Source organism: Nannospalax galili, unplaced genomic scaffold (genome assembly GCF_000622305.1).
Source record: "Nannospalax galili isolate Female #2095 unplaced genomic scaffold, S.galili_v1.0 scaffold589, whole genome shotgun sequence".
Classification (NCBI taxonomy): Eukaryota; Metazoa; Chordata; class Mammalia; order Rodentia; family Spalacidae; genus Nannospalax; species Nannospalax galili.
Window position 1 is genome coordinate 4,415,023 of NW_008360324.1, and position 20,846 is coordinate 4,435,868.

At 42.4% G+C, this 20,846-nt stretch overlaps 1 protein-coding gene across 3 annotated transcripts in view; it reads left to right on the top strand.

The window, feature by feature from the left end:
* Positions 1 to 41: 41 nt before the first annotated feature.
* Positions 42 to 20,846, top strand: part of CUNH12orf4 (chromosome unknown C12orf4 homolog) — a 53,857-nt gene continuing 33,052 nt past the window's right edge. Inside the window, exons 1-6 of one of the 3 annotated variants that reach the window (XM_029559814.1) lie at positions 42 to 362; positions 5,963 to 6,157; positions 8,104 to 8,249; positions 12,842 to 13,023; positions 17,967 to 18,066; positions 18,163 to 18,284. In XM_029559814.1, coding sequence (XP_029415674.1) covers positions 5,971 to 6,157; positions 8,104 to 8,249; positions 12,842 to 13,023; positions 17,967 to 18,066; positions 18,163 to 18,284 — 737 coding nt within the window. In that variant the 5' untranslated portion in view covers positions 42 to 362; positions 5,963 to 5,970. The remainder of the gene's footprint in view (positions 363 to 5,962; positions 6,158 to 8,103; positions 8,250 to 12,841; positions 13,024 to 17,966; positions 18,067 to 18,162; positions 18,285 to 20,846) is intronic. The other 2 variants (XM_029559815.1, XM_008825457.3) reach the window with 2 other exon arrangements.

Below are 20,846 nucleotides of genomic sequence, written 5' to 3' on the forward strand. Positions count from 1 at the left end.
CGCCTGGGTTTCCGCCCCTCGTCTCAGGGATGTGTTCCAGATCCGGTCGGCCAGAATCCAGTTCGTGCTTTACCATCGGCACTTTCGTCACAACAGCGACTTTGGTAGCGACTCTGAAATATAGAATAACAATCGTAATGATCCATATCGCATTTTCAAATGATTGAATGGAAGTGGACAGGGATAAAGGGGCACTTGGCCTATGAGTTTTCTGTGGAACTTGAGGAAAGCGGAAAAGATAGTGGCGAATCTGCCGTGGCGTATCTTCTGACTGTATAAACAAAGCGGGAAGTCAGCTGACGGTGCCTAAGCGGCTCTCCTTTGACAGCTCCGAGTGTAAGACAGCTTCCTAAGAAAGCGAGGTGAGCCAAACCCAGCGCTGGTAGGCCCAGTCGGTGCGGAAGCCCCCCGCGAGGGGGCTGAGCAGTCTGCCTGAGCTTGGCGGCCCGGCTGAGCCCGGCCCTCCCCACTGCTCCAGCCCAGCGCACACCGGAGCCTGTTTACAGCGGCGGAAACTGAGGCCGTCAGTCAGTAAGCCGAGGCAGGAGGATCGCGTATCTGAGGCCAGCCTGGGCTACATAGAGAGTCCCTGTCTCAAAACTACAACGAAAGACCCTGAAGATCCCGGGCGGGGTGGTGCACGCCTCTAATCCTAGCGCTCTGGAGGCAGAGGCAGGCGGATCTCTGTGAGATGGAGGCCAGCCTGGTCTGCTTTGCGAGTTCTGGGACAGCCAGTGCTACAGGGAGACCCTGTCTCAACACACACACACACACACACACACACACACACCAAAAAAGAGTGGAGGTAAATGGCTTTAAAGTATCAATATGCTGGGAAACAGGCTAAATGCTGAACCTTTGGAAACCATTGCTGATGTTTTGTTTATGGAAACTATTAATCCTGGACTAGATCAGACCATATGAATTTCCATTTCTCTATCTTTAAGTTCCCCACTAAATGGTTCTGTGCTCCCTCGGATTTTATGTAGCCTGGGGTTTTTATCCTGATGCTATTTTATCACTACTCATTTATCGATCATTTTCTTTTGATCCATTTTCTTTTGTATGTATGAGTGTATTGCCTACGTGACATTCTGACCCCATGTGCGCAATGCCCACGGAGGTCAGAAGAGGGCCTTGGATCCCCTGGAACTGGAGTAGCAGAGGGTTGTTAACCACTATGTGGGTGCTGGGAATTGAACCTGGGTCCTCTGCAAGAGCAGCCAGGGCTCTTAACCACTGAGCCATCTCTCTCCTTTTCTTTTGAGACAGAGGCTCCACCCAGTAACCCTGACTGGACTCACCCTCACCATGGAGCCCAGACTGGCCTGGAACTCTCTGTGATCCTCCAGCCTCAGCCTCCAGAGTGCTGGGATTTCTGGTGTGAGCCACCACACCCAGGAGTGTTTAGGTTTTGGTTGATCCTTTTGATCCTCAGGCCTTCGGGTTAATGGCACTATCTCCAGAGATGCCATTTGTTCAGGTGGTGAGTCAGTGGTGAGGTAGAGAAAGGTTTCAATCATTTGAATGACAATCAAAGACCTATTGTTATTTCTCTGCCTCCCTCTTTCAGCACATGTGTGTATTAATCATGTTAGGGGCTTTGATCCAGTTATAGATAAGATCCAGACTTGGCCTGAGGATACTCACAGGAATTCAATGATAAAGGGCCTTGTATGCCATGATAAAAAGTTTTGGAAGGAGACAGTGGGAAGTTTCAAGTGAAGGGAACCTAAAATGTGGAGGTAAGAGGATGGCTGATGCCCTAGAGGACTGAACCTGGTTCAACTGTTTAATACGATCCAGACCAGAGGTAGAGCTGCCACACACAGCAGGCTGTCCTGTCCCCTTTCTGTCTGTGGATCTTTCACTGTTCAGGCTTGAAGCTCTGGATGCCCCACTAGCTGGTACTCAGTATACACCTCCTGAAAGCTTTCCACTGGGACCTTTACTTGCAGTGCATGTGCTTTGCACTTAGCAGAATCACATTTTTTATAACTTTTGTATTTTAGCTCTTTTTGAAAAATGTATTCTCAAGTGTTGCCTCATCTTTATTTGTAGACAGTGCCCAAATGCAAAAAAAACTATGTTTTTAATGACTCCCTCCTTCCCCACCTGTCCCTTGTCCCCCTCCCACCTCCCCACACCCTCTTTTCTTGCCCTTCCCTCTCACTGTCTATTTTTTCTCAAAAATTAGGAATACATCCAGTGAAAGGAACATATATCATGTAGAAAGCTTGGTGAATTTACCACCAAACTGATAACAATGTTTTCCAGCATCCCATGAAGCTCTCAAACATGTTCACAATAATCCATAACCAAGTGGTGAGTCCTGTGCTAACTTCTGTCACCATCAGCTAATGTTTCCAGTTTAGGGTCTTCACGGAAGTAGAAATGTTAAAGCACGTGCTCTTTAACATGCACCTCCTTTTACTTGATGCATGAGATTCATTCATATTTTTATGTTTATTAGTGATTAGTTCTTTTTCATTGCTATGTAGTATTTTGCTAAATGAATAAACTAAACTTACTATTCTATTGATAAGGATTTTGGTTCTTTTCTAATTTGGGGCTAGTGTGACTAAAAATTCTATTTACATTGCTCTGGATGTCTCAGTGAGCATGTGCTTGTGTATTTGGATATATGTGTATGTAGGAGAATTTCTGCACCCAAGCAGGCTTTTCTGAAGTTTTGGCACTTATTGCCAATTTTATAAAATTGTTCAAATTTCCACCTATTTACATTTAATGGATAGTAATTAGCCAGCTCTGTAATATGTACCATATCTCCTTGCATTAGGGTGAAACAGACTAAACTTTTGTGTATAGCCTACATGTAGAATTGTAACTATAGTCTGGATAATTCGAGTTCTCAGTCTCCTCCCTCCAAAAACTGTTTTTGAGCTACTTTTCTACTTCATAGGACTCAATTTTTGATGAACACATATTAATTGTACATGTTAATAGATTCACTGTGATACTCTCCTCATGTGTGTCCCATGTATTGATAATATCTGTCTTTCCTTCCATTACCCATGCAAACCCCCAGCATCCTTCCCAGTCCCGATGATCACTGTCCTGTTTTCAGGAAGGTAGCCTCTTTCCAAAGCACAATATGGACACTTACTTGCCATCAAGTTTTTCTTTCAGATGTGCACCATGAAATTAAACCACAGAGCTCAACAGTGCTTGTTAGCTCCTGTCGTTAGATTCCAAGATCCTGCATAGTACAGGAAGTCCAAGACAGAGTTTCTCCCACCTGACAGAAAGCGTTCCAGTGAGAATCAGAGGTAGAACATGGGAGGTGCCATGGTACAGAGCCCTACAGGCTGACGTGTCAGAGCCCATAGCAGAGACCTGATACAGTCTTAGAGAATCAGAGCAGGCTTCCTGGGGCTTAGCCACAGAGTGGAAGAGTTTAGTACTGACAGAAGTTCAGAATATTTGGAAAGTCACATTTGTGAATTAGTATGTTGATGTGGAGGGATCTGGAGAGATGGATCTGGAGGTGCGAACTGGACTAAGTTCCATTGACCTGAGAGCAGTGGACTGACTTGTTAAACAAGTGAATGACAGGAAGATCTGCATATCCTTTTTATTGATCAGCTTTGTTATTTGAAGGTTCATATCTGTATATCATGTATTCTGACTGTGCTCTCCCCACCTCTCCCATTCCTGTCAGCTCCTCCCCATCTCTACCAGTCCCTTTCCCAGATTCAGGACCTTTTTTGGTTTGGTTTGGTTTGGTTTTTGGTTTTTGAGACAGGGTCTTGTAGTCTCAGCTGGACTGGAACTCAGTATGTAGACCAAGCTGGCCTCAATCTCGGAGATCTGCCTGCCTCTGCCTCCAGAGTGCTAGGATTAAAGGCGTGCGACACCATGCCCAGCAGCTTTTGGTTTTGTTTTTTGACCCACTTAGTTTAACCAGGCCAAATGTGAGCACTGGATTACAACTATCCATTGGAGCCTGGTGGGGCTCAGTTAGTACTCAGTGAAGGCAGTGATTCCCATTTTCCCCAGTCTATCCATATGAAATCATTTATAAGTGAGGGGTCCCTCTATCCCTGCTTGGCTGGGTCCATTCTTGTGCAGACCCAGTACAGATCGTCTGCAGCTGCTGTGAGTTCATGATTGTAGTAGCTGTGTCATACAGAACATGGCATTTTGCAGTCCTCTCTGTCTTCTGGCTCTTACATTTTGTTTTCTCCCTTTTTTGCAGTGTTCCCCAAACCTTCAAGGGAATAATGTAAATGTCTGGTTTCGGGATGAGCACTCCAATATCACTTATTCTCAGCACCTTGGCCAACCCCAAGTCTCTGCATTTACCACTGTTCACTGGAAAGAAAAGCTTCTCTGATTAAGGCTGAGTGTAGTGTTTGTCTATGGATATACATAATACTTAGATTGACACTATGTCAACTTTGCTAAGCAATGGTATTCAGCCCCCCAGGGCCTATCCTCTCCCCTGCCATGGGTTTTTGATCAGGTTTTCAGGCATGGGTTCCCTCCTGTGGAGTGGGCCTCAGATCCAATTAGAGAACAGTCTGTTACCCCCACAGTAGTAGTGCCACTATTGCAACGTGAGCACATCTTGCCTGGCAAGTTGATATCACATTTCCGAGGGTTCTCAGCTGCGTAAGACTGCTGATGCTATTTCACCCCCAGCAACCTGCATAGCCTCTTCCAGGACTGTGAAAGCTAGCCAGCAGAGAGGAAGCTTCCAGCTCAGTTGGAGCCTGATTTCTCTATGTCAGGCAACTAAGGTACATGAAGTCTTTAGCAGTAGCGTCTCATCATCTAATTTTGGTGGGCAACCAAGAGCAAAGGCAAGAGCCTGTATTGTTTGGGATCCTCTGGGGTATATATCCTTTTTAAAAGAAAGGTTATTATTATTTGAGTGTAGAAAATGCTGTAAGAACTGACTTGATGGGGGAAGTTCTAGCATCAGGGAGTCCAGTTGGGAGGCTGCTGAATGTCTTTAATGGCTCTCTCTACTACATTTTCCTCTCTGAATAGTGTCCATTTGCCTTGTAGGAGCATCCTGCACGTTCTGTTTCTCTGTGCATGTGCTTCTTTTGTGGAGATCTTTCTGACACTTTTACCCCTTCCCATCACATCTCAGGACCACAACATCTAAAATCCTGAGGATACCACTGGGTCCCTGTTGTGTTTCTTTGGCTGTTCACACCAGTTTCATGCGCTTCTGTCTCCGTGTATCTCTTCCTAAGAATCCTATGTGCTTCTGTCCCTGCCCTTGTATTGAGAACCTTATCTAGGAAGACAAAGTACTTTGCAAACTTTTTAAATTTATTTTTATTTTTCTGTGTATGAGTTTTTGCCTGCATATAGTGCACTCATGTCGTGCAGTGCCTGTGGAGGCCAAAAGAGAGTGTCATATCCCCAGAACTGGAGTTATGGATGGCTGTGAGTTGTCATGTGGGTGCTGGGAACTGAACTCAGGTCCTGTACAAGAGCAGCCAGTGCTTTTAACCGCTGAGCTATCTCTCCAGCCCCAAGACAAAGTACTTTATGAGCATAAATTTTTCCTGAAATTAAGTTAAAAATAAGCAGTATTTTGGTTTAGAAAAAGAGGAAGAAGTATTTCATGTTCCTTACGAAAGTGAACATGCAGTATTAATCACTTTAGCAACTAGAGTGGACTGGTCGTGGTGGCTCATGTCTATATTCCCAGTACTTGGGGTGCCAAGGGAAGAGGATTAAAGGAGTTTGAAGCCAACCTAGGCTATGTAGTGAGTTTCAGGTCAGCCTGGGTTACACAGTGAGACCCTGTCTCACATAAGCCAAAATAAAATAAAATAAAATGAAGACTAAATAGTTGGTTCAGAATCGCACAAATAAACTCTTTGGGTGATGGAGTATATTTCAAAGGTGGCACAGCCATTGTGAAACATGACAGTTTTTATGGACTTATAACTCGTTGCTTTTTTTCTTCATTATGTAGAAATCCTGATGAAGAACATGAATAAGAGCCAAGAAAGAATCTGCAGCAAAGAAAGAGAATTTGTGTACAGATTCCAAGCAGGAAGTGAGTGCTTTGAACTGAGAGTGCCCCTCGGCTTTCCTGTTCCCGAGAATGCGAGTCATTTGCACGGGCGCCTGATGCTGCTGCACAGTCTGCCATGCTTTATCGAAAATGGTGAGGATGACTGTCCGCTGCTCAGCAGAGCTTTGCTGTCCTATAGTTACAGCTTCGCATTGGAACAGATTCTTAAACTGGATCGTGTCCTGTGGGATTCCATAGCCGAAGTGAGGGTCATAAAACACTTGGCAACAGTAAAGGTTTCTGAACACATAGAGACTGAGAGTGAACTGAAAGTCAGGTGCATAAAGAGTCCAAGGGGCTTCTGGAAGTGTTAGGGGTGTTGCAGCACACAGCTTTATCGCAGCCTTGGTTCCGAACACAGCGCATGTGCCGCCGTGTGTGCGGTGCCAGTGAGTGCCCCGAAGCACCGCGGCTCAGTTTCAAGATGGCTGCGGCACAAGCTGCAGTACTTTACTGTATACAGTTTTCTGTTCTCATACAGCAGCTTCCAAAAATAAAAACTGGTCCTCAGAACTTTTTAAAGTTCGGTGGTTTCCCCCCTAGAACCCTTGTAGTTGTTAATAAGTAATTTAATATCAAATTTAAACGATATAACAAAAAATTCCAAGGTCTGGATGAGAATGCCTAATCTCATTGAGCTTGTGAGTTCCTGAGGCAATCACTAGTGCAGTAGAATTGCATTGCTGAACTGGTTTCTCTTTTAACAATCAGGTCATCAGTTTGTGAGGCCATGAACAGGAGTACTTACCTTCGAATAATCTCTGCCCCACCAAATTAGTCCCTAAGGTGGCCTGTTTTAAGTTATTTGAAAGGGCTGTGTTCTTTTTAGCAAACTGGGGACACTGTCAACTAGAGAAGGTGTTGGGTCTTAGAGTGAGTTCAGGGACCTAGAGATCTTCTCCTCTGTCACAGCAGACAGCAGGGAGCTGGGACACACGGGATGCTGCTTACCTCCGCCTTGCTTCTCAAATGCAGCCCCTCCCTAGAGCACAGCATCACCAGGAACTCCTAGACATGTGAATTCAGTGTTCGTAATTTTTAAACATTACATTGGTATTTATTGTGTGTGTGCATGCTTGAGTAAGCATGTGCTTGCCATAGCTCATATGTGGAAATCAGAGGACGACATTTGGGAGAGGCAGTTCTCTTCTTCCACTGTATGTGTCCCAGGGACCAAACTCATATTACCAGCCTCGGCTTTACCTACAGACACATTCTTGGGCCCAGCGCCATTCCTGCTGAGAGGCTCTGAGGGTGGCACCGCAGCAGGCACTTTCAGCAAGGCCTTAGTGAATTCTGACACACACTCCAGACTATGGACCCCTGGCCAAGGGGGCAGACAAGAGACAGAGCCAAGGCCAGAGGCAGGGATCCTGACTCCTGCCCCAGCAGCTCCCATTATGCCCATCTTGAAAATCAAATTGTAGCTGATCTAAATTGAACCAACTTTAATATGAGCATCATTCAATTTAACTTTCAAATTCAAAAGGTATAACAGTACGCCCTTTAAAGTTCTGAGGAAACTTTCACCTGAATGTAGTATCTTTCCGTCTCAACATCTGTAGGTTTTCCCTGTGTGCTTAATTCAAACTGTACTGACAGGTTTACCACAGACCATTGCTTAACCTGAATCAAAGTTCTACATGGAAGAGAAGCATTTCGATTTTCCTCCATATAACGCCTTCAGTAAAAAATCCAGTCTTCTTAGATGGGTTTATTTTGATTGAACATTCTTTTAAGGATATTAGCTTGATAAACCATACTTCACATTGTAGTTGGGCATGGCTGCACACAGCTTTCATCCCAGTGCTTGGAAGGCAGAGGCCGGTGGAGCTCCCTGAGTTTGAGGTCAGCCTGGTCTACATAGTGAGTGTCAGGCCAGCTGGGTTCTGCAGGGAGACCCTGTCTCAGAAAAACAAAGACCAATCCCTTCCCTCCTCCCAAAAAACCCCAAACTTCCCATTGGAATTCTTCATCAGGTAAAATGTTCGTACTATGTACCTTCTTGCTGAAGAGGGCATTTGCTGTTTCTCCTATAGACTTAAAAGAAGCTCTGAGCCAATTCATAGAAGAAGAGTCCCTCAGTGACCAGGACAGAGAGGCTGAAGCATCCTTGGATGCTGTAAAATCAGGCGAAGTAGATCTGCATCAGCTGGCGAGTATGTGGGCCAAAGCTTATGCTGAGGTAAGACCATAGTCAGAGTGTGTTTCAAGGATAGTCCAGGCATTGTGAGGATTTTTTGATTGCTAAGGCAATACTAAACCTACAGTATCCATTTTTCCTTATATATCAGTTATATATAATTTGTTTTCTTGCTTCTGTGCACCCTTCCTCTGTCAGCATGCAGGCATAAGATGAAGTGTTTTGTTATATTTTTATATATTTCTTGTGTGTGTTGTGTGTGTGTTAATGCTCTCATGGCCCTTCCCCCCTCCAGCTCTTGTGGAGGTCACAGGACAATGTATAGGAGTCGGTTCTTTCCTTTACCATGTGGGTCCAGAGATCATACTCAGGATGTCAGGCTTGGTGGCAAGCATTTTTTTTTTACCCAGTGAGCCATCTCAGTGGCCCAAGACAAAGTATTTTTTATGGACTGCCTTTGAAATGGTACCTATGGACACAAGAAGCTATTTTTGTGTATCTTTCTAGCATGGAGCTCACCAGATTTAGTCATTTAAAATGCAGATACTCAGGACATTTAGAATTTCAAATAAATGAGTAATTTTTTAGTGTAAGTTTATCCCATATATTTCTTATAGCATATTTATACTAAATTATTTTTTCTTTATCTGAAGTTCCAGTTGAACTGCATGTCTTGGATAAGTTTATTTCACCATCCTAAACCAGCAGTAGATGTCCATTTTTGGCTTTGGTTTGCCTCTGTCTTTTCACTTTTCATTGTTTTATAGTATCACCTTTTGCTTTTCACATTATTTCCCTGTTTCATAAAGTCTAAGATGCCAAGTAAAAATTATTTATGAAGAAAGGCTGCCACTAATTAAGCTATGATAGCAAGCCAAGATGCCACTGAACATAGGATACCAGAAGACTCAGTGACAGCCATAAACTTGTCAGGGACTCTTGTCAATCATAACATTGTTTCAGTGGGTTGGTGGTAGCAAAAGCTAAACTGCAGTGACTTTAAGAATGTTGGGGTGTGGCGGGAGGAAGAGTGGCCACAGGGAACTCCAGAAAACTGACTACGTCGAGGAGCAGCAAAAGGCACTTGCCACATGGGAAGAGAGTCGGTGTCTTGTTGATTCTGTTGCTGAGATGGTAGGGTTGGAGCCTAGATGGGGTGGAGTTCAGAACCCAAGTGGACAATCACCCTGAACTGAAAAGAGAACTTCTTCACTGTAGTCAAGGGAGGACGAAGCTGAATATAGATTCCAGAAATGTTACTGACTTGGTGGCAGGGTGTTAAGGCTGTATCTTCTGATTCCTTCACACTTACCTGTCAGCTAGGCAAGCTAGGCCACTTGTTTTGCTAAGATAATAAGAGAGGTGACCAGGAAATGTGTGTTTTCAGTCATCATTGACTGATACATTCAGTTCACGGAGAGAAATTTCCCTGCTCAAGCTCTGTACAGCCTGACTGCAGGCATACAGAAAAAAGTAATATCAGAGATTTTGTTAGCTGGGTAAGAGAGGGTGTTAGTCAAAGTATTTGAGGACATTAACAAGATAGTGGTTGAGTGCTGGACATTGGAATGCGAGCTACATGGAAGGGGAATGGAAACGAGGAGGGTGCTGATGGCTAATGAAGCAGGCGGTTTACAAAGTGTAGGCCCTGATTACCTGGGTAACTGGGCATGATGCTTCATGCCTCTGAGCCCAGTACTAGTGAGGTTGAGACAGGACGATCTGGAGTTCAATGCCAGCCTGGACAATGTAGCAAGACTTTGTCTCAAAAGAAAAAAAAAGGCAAAAAAACAACAACAACAAAAAATGCAACTAATTGCTTGGGAATATTCTAGTGAGAAATTATATTTGGAGTTGGAGTTTATCATTAGAGACTAGAATGTTTGAATTTTAAAGTAAGGATACTGTGTTAGTCAGCTTTCCTCTACTATAACAGATCCCTGAGATAATCAAGTTATGAAGAGAAAAGGTTTATCTTGATCCATACTTTAAGAGATTGAAGTCCACACCTGGTTGGCCATATTGCTTTGAGCCTGTGGTAAGCAGCACTTTGTGGAGAGAGTGTACAGTGAAGTAAAACTGCTTACCTTGTGATCAGGAAATGAAAGAGAAGACGATGAGATGGAGGTTCCTTAACTCCAGGAGAATACACTCCTGGTAGCCTAACAACCTCTCATTGTACCCCACCTCTTAAAGGTTCCAGCACCTCCCAGTTATACAATCCTGGGGACCATGACTTTAACACAGGATCCAAATGATAACAGACACTAGAAGGGGGGCCAGGGTAGACTGGAGAACTCATGCAGATACAGAGTTCAGGAGGAATAAGACCGGGCACTGGAGGATTTCCACATGGGCATCCAAGCCACTCAGGTTAGTAAGATTTGAGGCAAAGAAGAAAACTGAGCTGTGAACTTGCTGAGATTGTAAGTCAATGAGGGTAGGGCTGGAGAGATGGCTCAGTAGTTAAGAGTACTAACTGCTCTTGCAGAGGACCTGGGTTCAGTTCCCAGCACCCACATGGTGGCTAAAAAGTGTTTGAAACTCCAGTTCCAGGGGCTCCGACATCCTCATCTGTCCTCCGTGGGCGCTGCACGACACAGGTACATTTACATACATGCAGGAATAACACTCGTACATATAAAATAAAAATAAATTTTTAAAAATGAATGCAGGTTAATAACAGGTGGGTTGTTAGATAACAATGATAAAGAAAGATAAGTGATGCCAAATGATCTGAACCTCAGAGAGGCCACCAGGCTTGATGACGGAGTGGAGGCAGAGAAATCACAGTTGGCAAGTTGAGACTTTTTCTCTCTGCAGGCCCTTTCTCACTGTCCATTCCTCCCAGGCAGCACAGCCCCCTTTCTGATATCTCTCTGGAGGGAATGGTACAAGTCAGATCAAAGGAAGACTGTTCAGTGCTCCTTGGGAAGGTGGCTTTCCTACTCACAGGCTTCTGTGAGGCTGTTTAAAGTTGACACTACACTTGTAGTTAGATATGCTGGTTAGTAGATAACCAAGTGCCCAGTTTTAGACTGGCCCATCACAGCCTAATGAGCTTGTGCTAGCCCCTTTCTGAATAGCTTTGGCCTGAGCCTGAAGCAGATTTTGAGCAGAAGTTGGGTTGTCCAGGATGGACATAATTCCTAGAGCAGCTCGGGAGCTGGAGAGCGGCTCTCAGATGACCTTGGAGGTTTAGAGGCCACCAGGAAATAAATCTAATCCAGCTGCGGCTAGTCCTCTGGTGCTCCTGCTGCCCACATGGCTCCTGCCTGAGGGATAAGTGGAGGAGAACAGGAGAAATGCCTGAGTTCAAGATACATGTTCATTTGTTTTGAAGTACATTGTTACTCTAAGTCACAGCTACAGCCCAATTTTTACATTGGTAAGGGAAGTGTTTAGGTACCATTGCCATGTATGTCTGCAAAGACCAATAATGGGAGAAATGTCAAAATCTTTTTTTTCCCCCTTGCCACCGAATTACCTGACCTTTGACAGGAGACTTCTGAACCCTGGATGTGCATGATGTGTGCAGGAGGCTGTCCTTGATGCTGAGGGCCTCAACTCCTGCTGTTCTTTTAGCAGTCTTTACTCAGTTCCTGTATCATTTTTGATAATATTTTCATATCTTAAAGGCATTCTTATATTTTAAAGAGAAACTATAATACTGTTTTTTAAAAAGAAAATAAATAGCCAGGCATTGGGCACACACTTTTCTTTTCTTTTTTTTCTTTTTTTTTTTTTTTTTTTCCCTGTAGCCCCAGCTGCTCTAGAACACACTTTGTAGACCAGACTGACTTCAGACTCACAGAGATCTGCCAGTCTCTGCCTCCCAAATGCTGGGTTTAGGTGCAGTGTAGTGCTGGGATTAAAGGCGTGCGCCACCACACCTGGCAGCACACACTTTGTAAGATGGAGGCCAGCCTGGTCTGCATAGTGAGTTCTAGGCCAGCAGGGGCTACAGGGAGACACTGTCTCAAGAAGATCAAATAAAAATAAATAAATAAATAAATAAATAAATAAATAAATAAATAAATAAATAAGTGAATGGATGGATGGATGAATGAATGAATGAGCAAGCTCATGTTGGTAGGGCTATACATGAACTGGGTTTTGACGGTGCCTCACAGTACACAGGTGACCAGATAGGCAACCTCCTTTTCTAAATATGTAACCTATAAACCTTTCTAGAGTGTATTTTTAATAATGAAAAGTTTTATGATTATAGATTACTACATGAAAGTTAATTTTATCATAGGATAGCATTCAGATATAGCTGAAGTCTTGACATAGACACCATTGGCTTTTGTTGCTCATCCCTTTGTGTGTACACGTGTGTGTTATGTATAGAAATGGGGTCATGGCATGCTGGCTTTTTTCACTGTTGTGGGCACTACAGTTCTTTACTTCACAGTAGTACCTCATCCCTTCCCCTCAGCTCTTCATAATAATAACTTAGTTTCTATCTTCCCATATTCTTCTTCATATTGTGATGGCCCTGCAATTAGCTACATGTGTGGAAATGCAGAGTCTCTCTGTCCTTGTCTGATGCAGAAGTAGTCATACTTTCTAGTAGTTTATTGAACACACGTGTTATGCAATGACTCGAGAATGTCTGCATCATCCCATAGACCACATTAGAGCACGCGAGACCTGAGGAGCCGAGCTGGGATGAAGACTTCGCAGACGTGTACCATGACCTCATCCACTCCCCGGCCTCTGAGACGCTCTTGAATCTGGAGCACAATTACTTCGTCAGCATCTCTGAACTAATTGGTGAACGAGATGTGGAACTGAAAAAGCTACGAGAGAGGTATGACTCATCCCTTGAGTTATTACAGTTAAATGTTGTGTTACTAACTCATGGCCTGCAGGACACTTGTTTGCAGGTTTATAAAATGAAAGGCTAATATGAAAACAAATTTCCTTAATGTTCAAAATTTCCTTATACATTTAAATATGTACTTCCAATTGGGAAAGTCCTCCCTGGTGGCCTTATGGATTTATTCCAGAAGAGGGCTAGATTACCTCCGCCCAGGGTTGACTTTGCTTCAGACACTGTGAAAAGTAATCTGAATGAGCTTTCTCCTTTGATCTTTACCACAGCCCTATGGTTAGCACCTCCATCTTGCAGGTGAGAAACCCTTGACTTAAATCCAGTGACTTATCCAAGGGCAAATGGAATTTTAACCAATAAATATGACTTCTAAACACTAGCCACTCCCCCTTGCTCTCTCCCGAGTCAGGACCTCCTCTGCATTACCGGTCCCTAAGGTCACGTGTCTTTCAGTTCATATTATGAGCTTCCCATGTTAGGAAGAAAATAACTCTAGGCTAGCATTGTTCTAAAAAATTTTAATCAGATTTGAAATCATTCTGTATAGTCCATGTAAAACAGTCTACGAATAGTGCTTTAATGGGTTTTTCAGGGGGAGGACAAATCTGCTAACACTCGTATTTTAAAACGTGACCTTTAAGACTGCTTCCTCATAGTTCTGTAAACTGTTGTGCCTAGATTGAACATGTGTTGTCTATTTAATCTTTTAGTTATTCCTAAACCTAAATAATATGGTATAACAATTATTTGCATTGCATTAGGTATTATAAGGAGTCTAGAGATACTTCAAAATATCCTGGAGGGTATGCATAGGTTATATACAGATACTATACCTAGAACCAATCTCCCATGTATCACATGGGTTAACTGTGTACTGCTAAATTCCCTTCTTCGTTCTCCGTGCTTCTTTTAATAATACTTTAAGTCAGCTAAGGAACTACCCTAAGCTCCTGCCTGCTTACCCGCCTGAGAACTCCGTCTGGCTGTCTACTTTTCTTTTTCTAAATCAAAAGAAGATTCTTAATCTGATCTGTTTTTTTATTTGCTGATTCTTTGAGAAGATTCCTATTCTACATGACTCTTTACTTTTAGAGAGGCTGAATTAACTAATTATTTACCCTTACTAATTACCTTACTGATGGACCCTATTACCCTTACTTTTTTCTATCATGGATTTTTTTTTAGTAGAAGAATGTTTTATTTTATTGTTTGACATGGTTTTGAGCCAAATATTTTTTTTCTTTTTGAAAAACATAATTTTTTTTCTATTTTTAACTTCCCAGACTGATTTTACTCTCTAGAAGTGAATTAGGTGCTTTACATTTTCTGTAGGGCACAGGTGAAGGCACACTGGGGCTGTAGGAGAGCAATAGAAAAATGATGGAAAACCTTTTGGTGCCTGGGAATAGGAGAGATTCAACGACAAGGCCTGGGTACCCAGGACCACGTGCAGAGTCAAGACCACAGCTGGCCATCAAGGGAGGTGGGAAGTCCAGTCTAGAGAATCAGCCCTCCCAAGACCAGAATCTGCAAATGACAGAGACCTCCCCAGTCTTCAGCATAAGCCCAACACAGAGGCAAAGCCACTACCATGCATAACCTGGGACCTCAAGGGAGGGGGCTGTGGGGAATGCAGCCACTCAGAGAAGGATGAAACTGCTGCCTAAGATCAGGAAGTCCTCCATCCTCCACTCTGCTCCATCATCAGCCCACCACCAGAGGAATGGTAGCTCATGGTTAGGGATCAGAGCTCCGGGTTCATAGGAGGAGGCCACAACTCCAGGCTCATGGGAGTGGACCCCAGTTCCAGGTTCGTAGGAGGGACCACAGCTTCAGCTCACAGGAGGAGACCACATCTCCAACTCTCCGGAGAGACCACAGCTCCAGGTTCATAGTCAGGGAAAACAAGTGATGAGATATCTTACTGTAGCCCCTCTGTAAGTCTGATTGAAACATGAAGGTCATTTTCCCTTTAAAATGTCCCCAACTTCACTGCACCCCCATCTGGGCCCTTGGGGAGCACACAGCTGGGTCTGAGGGGCACAAAACATTCCTCACAAGCCTAGTCGTCCTCCTGCTGTCAACCACCTCGGGCCATTTACCCCATAGCCACTGAGCCACACTGAGAGCTGCCACCAGCACTGTTGCTCTGGCCCCTGTGCCGCTGTCTTCCTGCACCAGTTATTTTCTTTCCTACTTGCCAAGTCCTGAGTTCAGAATTTTGAGATGTGTATAAAAGCACCTATGGTCAGGAAAATTTCCATCCTGTGTGATAAGCTTCCTCCCATGGTCCAGGACACACACTAGCCTCTTGGTCTTTTTGAGACAGGGTCTCCCTGTAACCCCAGCTGCCCTGGAACTCACTATGTAGACCAGGCTGGCCTTGAACTCACAGAGATCCATCCGCCTGCCTCTGCCTCCTGAGTGCTGGGATTAAAGGCGTATGCCACCATGCCTGACATTCATTTTACTTTCTAAACATGAAAATAATATTTGAATGTTTCTGTTTTAAATTTGGGTTTGTAGATTACATATGTCCAAACTATTAAGTTTAAAAAGAAAAATAAGCTGTTTTCCTCCAGGAAGGTAATTGTTATTGCAAAGGGGAACAGTGTAGCTTAGTTGAAACTCACTTGTGTCTTTGTAGACTTATCCACAGTCTTGGCGCTTAAGTCATTTATCCGGTCCATGAGAAGTAGCACTTTTTATTTCTCTTTTCATTTTAATGCCATTTTACTCCTTTAAAAAACATTTTCTCAGAATATTCTTAATGCAGTTATAGTAATCTTTTCCATTTAAGAAAACATTCAGGTTGCAAATTTGTCATTCCTGATATACTGAACATCTCTACAGTCAGTAGTTTATCTGACAGATAATAAAATTTCCTTTGAATGTGTCATGGAAGTATCTTGTATAATCAACTGTATGATTAACTGCTTTGCATACATTTGGGGTACCGTAAATGATCCTGAAATTTAATTTGTTCCCTTCTTTTTTTCTTGTTTTCTTAGAAGAAAAATTTCTTAGAAGAAAATGACAATAATATTTTTTATCCACTATGGGAACACTTGTAAAATTATTAATATAGGGGCTAGAGAGATGGTTCAGTGAAGAGTGCTTGCTGCTGTTTCAGAGGACTGGAGTTTGGTTCCCAGCATGTTAGATGACTCACATCTGCATGGAACTCCAGCTCCAGGGGATCCAGTGCCCTCTTCTGGCTTCTGAGGGCACATGTTCTCACAGACACATGTAAATTAACTTCCTCTTTAATTGTTAATATAATTTTATACCTAAGTTTATATTTGAAAGTTTTTAGCAGACATTTTTTTTGTTTCTAAATGAAAATCTCACTTACATGCATAATCTTCTCCTGACCTGTGATAGTGACTGAAAAGCTAATGTCCTGGAGTAGTGGTGCACTCCTGGAATCCCAGTACTCAGGAGGCAGAGCTGGAGGATCGCTGCAAATTCAAAGCCAGCCAGGGATGTATAGTGAATCTCTATCTCAGAAAACCAAAACCAAGCAAAGTTCATGGGATCATCTGCATTGTATATAACTAAGTAGGAGCTAAATGGTATTGAATATTTAATTCTAGAAGCTATTGGAATGTTTGTATGTAAAACTTTACGTGCTGAGTGTAAAGTCACTTTAAGGAGCAATTTACTTAACTAGAATGATAATAAAACTTAGTTTGTATCTGTTTTGTTCTTTTCTATTCAACATACAGTTTTAAATTTTATGTATTTGTGTGTGTGCTTGTATATATGTGTGAAGTATGTACATGTTCGTGTGTGTGTGACAATATCTAGTGTCTTCTTCAGTTACTGTCCACCTTATTTTTTGAGGCGGGGTCTCTCACTGAACCTGGAACCCATCTATTTGGCCAGGCTCGCTGGGTAGCGAGCCCCAAGCATCTGCCTATCTTCACCTCCTCAGCTCTAGGTTACAGATGTGCATCCCCATGCCTAACTTTTATGTAAGATGGTGGGGCTCCAAACTTACGTCCTCATGCTCACATGGCAAACACTTTACCAACTGAGCCCTTTCCCCAGCCCTTCAGAATATGTTTTAGAACAAACTTTTTGTGTGTCCTTGTATTAGAAGATGATTTTTAATTTGAAATTTTAATGAACACCTTTATTAATACAGTCAGGAAAGGCAATAAGTTATAGAAGTATAGCTCAGTAAATTTTCACAGAGCAAGTGCACCCTTGTCACCACCACCCAGTTAGGAAACAGGATGTTTCCAGCGTGCAGACGCCTCTCTGTCACCCTTTTGGTCCCTGCCTGTTTTCACCATAATTAACTGTGGTCTGTGTTTCTAACACTGTTGATCAGCTGTAGGGAAGCCATTCTTAACTTCTGTATACTCTTTCTTTGGACCAACTGAAGAAGGTAATACTGTATCTTCAGGTTGTGTTTGATAGTCCTCCTTAAAGATAATTTTATGACTTAACAGTTTGTCTCTTCCAACCTCTTTGGCAGCATTTGGATATAGTGTAGACTAGCTTTCAGGGTGATCCCTGTTCAGTTCATATACAAATACATAGAAAATCTACTTACACTGGGATTGTAGAGTATTCTCTGGGGACCTCTGCAGATGGGATGGGATGCGATGGGGGCTGTTGAACATTGACTCAGTTATTGAATGACCACATGGATTTTGACTGCTTTCGTTTGTGCGTTAGGCTCAGATCACATTCTGGCTGCATAAGTGACACCGTTGATTCTGTATGACATGATCACTGCTGTTTACATCCCCATTTCCAAGGATTCAGAGTGTTTTCCAGACATCGGAGTTTTCATTTTTGGACATATTATAAAATAAATTTATTTTCATTCTGTTCAATGACCTTGAAGTGGTCATATCCCTCTAAAAGTCTGATGGATATATCTGATTTGTCAACTTATGTTTTAGACAGGGAATTGAAATGGAAAAAGTGATGCAGGAATTGGGAAAATCACTCACAGATCAGGATGTAAATTCACTGGCTGCTCAGCATTTTGAATCCCAGCAAGTGAGTGAAATATAATGACTTTAGGCCCATAATTGCATTTTCTTTTACTTGTTTATTTTTGTAAAAACTAGCCATTTGACACATTGTCTCTTTTAGGACTTGGAGAATAAATGGTCAAATGAATTGAAACAGTCAACAGCCATCCAAAAACAGGAGTATCAGGAATGGGTGATAAAACTTCATCAAGACCTGAAAAACCCCAACAATAGCTCCCTCAGGTACTGATCTTCTGCGGCTCTTCCTCATACCCACGGCCAGGGTCGTTAGTGAAAATCCAAGCTTTTACACCGTATTCTTTTCCTCCCTCTCTTCTTTCCTTCCTTCCGTTTTTTTCTGAGGAAAAGTGTCACTTTGTAGCCCTGGCTGTCTTCAAACTTGGTATATAGCCCAGGCTGACCTTGAACTCAGGGAAATCGTCCTGCTTCAATTGCAGGCATTTTGTCTCATTTCTTTGAAGTATTTTCTGCTTAGCATGACTGGAAGAATGACAGACACTCATTAAAGAAAACGAGAACAGATCTCTGAGGACAGCTCAATAAAACTAGTTCCAGAATGTGTTGGAGCATGCTGTAAACATTTGAAAATATTGTTTATTCATATAATGTTGGTCTTCTTCTAGTCTTGCCTCAAGGGTAAGAAATATGTCTGTTTTTTTATTCTTTTCTTGCTATTTTGTTCTGTGCAGCCAGCCAGCTCCCTGCCAAGAGCTCTTGACATGGGCACACGTGACTTGTTCAGTAAATACTGGGGTGAGGGAAGCTCAGATAGATAATTTAAATTAAGACCAGGCTGGGGAGATAGCACAGTTAGTAAAGTACTTGCTGTGAAAGTGTCAAGATCTGAGCTTGATCCCAGCACCCACATTGTCCTCTGGTATCCACACATGTGCACACCTGTGCATGCACACACCTCCACATACATACAAGAAAACAGTTCTTAAAACCTTTTCATGATCATTTTATTACCCCTTATCCACATGTTCTAATCCTTCATTTAATGTTTTCCCAAACTGTTCTGGTCTTCTGTGTACAACTCTAGATGGTTTACTTTCTAACCAATGCTTTTAAGGTAACAACAAAGCAGAATCCAGCAGAGTAGACTAGGGAAAAGCATAGGCGTATGTCCTGTGTGAAGCTTTGTATACATGGATGTTCATATTGATGCCACATATAAAATATATGCTATATAGATCACAGACAAAGTTGAAAGTTGCAGATTTAAGGAAGCGGAAAGAGAATCTTGCTACAGAAATTGCCATTGTTTGCTGCTGTGGTTTCGGAAATTGAGTGTGTAATTGAGTGTATAATGGATTCCATTAGGTAAGCCCCGGTCTCAACTACTGCTGCCTTTTCAGATGGAACTGCCTGAGGAAATCTGGTTTTGCTGTTGCTTCTTCTGCTAGGTGTTTCCATGAGCAGCAGAAACCCTGTTTTCAACTCCTGGAAACAAGGTTTATTGAGTGATGGATTACATGAAGTGAGTCTACCTGACTTAATGGCATACAATTGGTGGATTTTGGCAGTCATGACCACATCACACAGTGGAGAGACGGCATTTCCTCCTTTCCCTTTGTACTCAGAGTCCATTCCTCTTACACCCCACTGTCCACCTGTCTGGTTTCTATCCTTGTATCTTGATTTTTCCCAGCAAGTCATGTAAATGGAATCAAACCATGTGCAGTTTGCTAGAGTGCTTGGGGACTCGGTCCTGTTGCTCTCCAGACGTTTCAGGCTCTGTTTTTCGCGTTGCTCAGTGTGGTGTTTCTCTTTATGTACCCTCTACTAGGTGAGGATATTACAGCTTTTCTAGATTTGGGCAACGATAATTACTTTTCATACAGAGATTTTGTCTAAATTTTGTTTTTATTTCTTTTGCATAAATGTTTAATAGTGAGATTGCTGCTCGTAGATTAAAATAATGTGCATTTAGCTTCTTAAGAAACTACCAGGAAGAGCATCCCCACTTCTTTGCTGCTCAGCCATTCTAATGGACATCACAGCGGCTCTTCATTCTAAGCACGCCTTGCATTTCCCTGATGGCTGATATGTTGAACGTTTTGTTGTATGCTAATTTCCTATCTGTGTATCTCTTTTATGTTTGCTTATAATTGAGCTATGAAAGTTATTTATGTATTCTGGATGCAAGTCTACCATCAATTATATGTTTTATAAATATTTTCTCCTATGGCTGATCTTTTCATTTTCTTAAATTTTTTTTGATTTACTTATTTTATGTGTATGAATGTTTTACCTGCATGTATGTAAGTGCATCACATTCATACAGTGCCTGTGGAGATCAGAAGAGGGTGTCAGATCCCCTGGAACTGGAATTAAAGATGGTTGTTAGCTGCCGTGTGGGTGCTAGGAACTGAACCCCTGTCCTCTGCAAGAGCAGCCAGTACTCTAACTGCTGAGCCACCTCTCCAGCCCCTCTTTTCATTCTCTTAATAGTATCTTAAAAAGCAATTTTTTATTTTAATTAGTTGCAATTATCATTTTTTTTTAGATTTAATAAATGTTTATAGCATATTTCATCCAACAGCTGTGGAATATACATTCTTTTCAGCAGTCCAGGTAACTTTTTCTAAAATAAATCACATTTTTTTTATTCTTATTCTTTTATGAAGTTAGTTAAAAATTAATGAACAAGAAATTAAAGAGACTGCACTGCAATTAAGTTAGAATATTCTAACTGGAAAACAATTACTGTGAAACTATTTACATTCTCATAGAATTATAAACATTTCTCAAGGAATACTTTACAGCACAACTTTTTTTTTT